This window comes from Mizuhopecten yessoensis, unplaced genomic scaffold (genome assembly GCF_002113885.1).
Source record: "Mizuhopecten yessoensis strain PY_sf001 unplaced genomic scaffold, ASM211388v2 scaffold714317, whole genome shotgun sequence".
Taxonomy (NCBI): domain Eukaryota; kingdom Metazoa; phylum Mollusca; class Bivalvia; order Pectinida; family Pectinidae; genus Mizuhopecten; species Mizuhopecten yessoensis.
In genome coordinates, this window is record NW_018479060.1 from 1 (window position 1) to 3,771 (window position 3,771).

Here is a 3,771-nt window from a genome sequence, read left to right on the forward strand (position 1 = left end):
CAGGTCGCGTACATTAGTCCCCTCTTACATGTCGTGTACATTAGTCACCTCTTACATGTCGTGTACATTAGTCACCTTTTACAGGTCGCATACATTAGTCGCCTCTTACAGGTTGCGTACATTAGTTGCCTCTTACAGGTCGCGTATATTAGTCACCTCTTACAGGTCGTGTACATTAGTCGCCTCTTACAGGTGGCGTACATTAGTCACCTCTTACAGGGGGCGTACATTAGTCGCCTCTTACAGGTCGTATAGATTAGTCGCCTCTTACAGGTGGCGTACATTAGACGCCTCTTACAGGTGGCGTACATTAGTCACCTCTTACAGGTGGCGTACATTAGTCGCCTCTTACAGGTGGCGTACATTAGTCACCTCTTACAGGTGGCGTACATTAGTCGCCTCTTACAGGTCGTATACATTAGTCGCCTCTTACAGGTGGCGTACATTAGTCGCCTCTTACAGGTGGCGTACATTAGCCACCTCTTACAGGTGGCGTACATTAGTCCCCTCTTACATGTCGCGTCCATTAGTCGCCTCTTACAGGTCGCATACATTAATTAGTCACCTCATACATGTCGCGAACATAAGTCGCCTCTTACAGGTCGCATACATTAGTCACCTCTTACAGCATGCAGTGAGTTACAGCATGCAGTGGGTTACAGCAGGTCAATTCTTCATCCACACCTGCACAAGAGATGAATGGGGTGGGAGGCTCAAAAAGTGGTAAATGGGACAAAAATGTTTTAAACTGTGTACACTAAATTACATTCATGTAAGAATGCAGGAATTCGGTGTTTGTGACAAATGTTTTAAAGGGATTAGATGGTTTATGGGGGTTTTAAATGTTGTTTTAGTCATATTCTCTATTTGTGTTACTATAGTTAACATTTAAAGCATGTGGGCCTCTTGTCTTTTTATTTTGTTTAAAAACAAAATGGTGCATCTAGAGCGCTCAGTCAATTTGTTTCAGTTGACCGTATTACGCTGACCTTCACTCACATGGACACAGAGTTCTACGCTTCCTGTATCCATGACTACGTGTCTGTATATAACGGCAATGACGAGGCTGCCCCGTTGGTAGGGACATACTGCGGCAACACTATCCCAGCACCAATTACTTCCCTTGGCTCAGCCATGTTTGTCAGATTCGCAAGTGATGGCTCTGTACAACGAACAGGCTTCAGAGCAGTGTACACCAAGTCTCCTTCTTGTAAGTATGCATGAACTGTTTTAGTGTTTATTACAACTTTGAATATACAATCAAAAATTTTTGGAATAAGCGAAAGATGTTTTGAAATGTCAAATGAATATATAATATGCAAATTCATTGTCCAATTCAACTGTCAGGATTTTTTGGATTATTAAAATGTGGCAATTTACTCCAAGACTAGGACTGAAAATTTTACCATGCAAATGTTAAATAAAGAATGATGTAATAATTACGTTTAATTCTGGCACAATTTTATCAGCATGTGGTGGGGACTTCACGGCAGAGAGAGGGTCATTTATGAGTCCCGGATACCCAAACACCTACCCACGGAGTACCGAGTGTGTTTGGACATTCACCGTGTCCCCCGGCAGTCGCATCATGGTCTCATTTAGGTTTGTATTATCTCATTTGTCGTCCTGATTCTTCAATGAAATGATTATGAAAAATTATCAGTTATAGTTGTTATTTGGGCTCCACATTGGAAATACAAATCACAGTGTCTGTCCGTCGGTGCATCCGTCTGCACTTCATTTCCAGGGATTATTTAGGAATCCAAAAGTCTATTTTTTTTTAATTTGAGTGACAGGTTGATTCACTGTGATATGTATAGATGTACAATATGTATTTCAAAAGTTTCTATGGTCAAGGTCACTGTTACTAAAAATAGGCTGTTGGAGTCTGTCGACGTCCTTGGCCTCGGAATAAAAAAGTCTAATCTTTTTGAAATTTGACATGGTAATACACTCTGATATAAAGATGTGTATAGGAGTTTAAAATTGTTTAAGGTCAAGGTTTCTGTTATATAAAGTAGATCGAGGGGGGTGGGGGGGCTCTTGGGTCAGGCACACTGCAGGGCCCATGCTGACCTTTCGCATTCTAATTATTTAACCAAGATTTTTCTTTTTTGATGCCCCACCTTTTATGCAATGGTAAAGTCAAGTGTGAGTATACCTCGGACATCGTTGTGTTTCAAGGCTCCAAGATCAAGGCCAAGGTCACGGTTGCTATATATAGAAAATCATCAACCGATTCAGTGTCATCACTCTAGCTACTTCATTTCTTAACAGATTTTGATGAAAGTTTATACACAGAATACCTCCAACATCGTTTTTGTGTTTCAGGGCTCCAAGGTCAAGCCCAAGGTCATGGTTGCTATATATAGAAAATCATCAACTGATTCATTAACAGATTTTGATGAAAGTTTATACACAATATACCTCCGATGATACTGGCCGTAGGTCGGTGGTTTTTCTCCGGGAACTCCAGCTTTCCTCCACCACAAAAACCTTGAATGTCCTGAAATGACCATAGCTGTTAATAGGATGTAAAACACAAACAAACAAACAAACATAAACCTCCGATGAGTTCATGTTTCAGGATTACAAGGTCAAAGTGGTTGTAACTATTTATAGAACATCAAACACTGAAACCAATGTCACATGGCGACGGGTCATTCATGTCTTACAGATGTCGTGCAGACATTACTAGTTTTTTTTCACTTTTCTAATCCTCTTTCTGTACTTCATCGTGCAGTGTTTTAAGTAGTGATTAGCTTTAGTTTACATACATATTTAGTAACCTAGTTATACTGATCATGTTTCTGTACTAAAGTATGCAGTGTATTTATTATGTTTAATAGGGTATTAGGTTAACATATATGTACTTACAATATCAATTACTTTGCAGTGTGTTTTCATTGGAAGATAATCCAAGCTGCAACTTTGACTATCTGGAGCTGAGGGAAACAGATGTAAACGGAAACCTGATTGGCCGATACTGTAACACAAATCTTCCCAGTAACCTAACGGCGTATAACGGACTGTGGATGAAGTTCCGGTCAGATGACACTCCCGGACCGAATGCTATTGGTTTCCTAGGACAGTACAGTCCAGGTTGGATAGCATTGTATTGGAAACACTTTCAATCATTTTGATTGATGACTTTAACTTTACTTTTATTTTGAGAGAATTGATTTACATTTGGAGAGGTCCTATTTACTCTGTACATTTTCACCTCATTAAATCCTTTCTGTCTGGTCAGTCAAACTTTCAACTGTTGTTGAATTCCTTTCCTGTTTGCAATTTGAGATCCATTTGTTAAACTTTTCAAAAAATGTTCACAGTTTTAAATTCATCCTTCTGTTCCAAGCCAATAATTAACTTCATTTTTCAATATTTTCTATCCCATCTGAAAACGTGTTAAGTTGTTGTAAAGACATTTAAGACATGATCTAACATCTACGAAAGTGAACCTGTTGAATTTGACAAATGTTTATCTTGTTATCATCCAGTGTATGGTGGTGAACTTACCGGAAGTTCTGGACGACTAGCCTCGCCCTTGTACCCACGTCAGTACCCTCATAACGCCGACTACACCTGGACTATTACTGTGGATACCAACATGCGTATCCGGGTAGCGTTCTCCTTGATGGACATGGAGTTCCGACTGACGGGGTGTATCTACGATTATCTCCTGGTAAAGTGTCTGCCACTGATGGAAGTCTGATTACACAGTAAACATAGATATGTAGACAGTGGGACATATGTACAGGTTTTCTGATT

The 3,771-nt window shown here is 39.9% G+C and overlaps 1 protein-coding gene across 1 annotated transcript; it reads left to right on the plus strand.

The window, feature by feature from the left end:
* Positions 1-973: 973 nt before the first annotated feature.
* On the plus strand, positions 974-3,685 carry LOC110440964 (cubilin-like; the record flags this gene model as incomplete). The annotated part of the gene is made up of 4 exons (XM_021484074.1): positions 974-1,210; positions 1,470-1,602; positions 2,897-3,102; positions 3,501-3,685. Coding segments are annotated over exons 1-4 (735 nt in total), but the record flags the coding sequence as incomplete, so codon positions are not given.
* Positions 3,686-3,771: the final 86 nt, after the last annotated feature.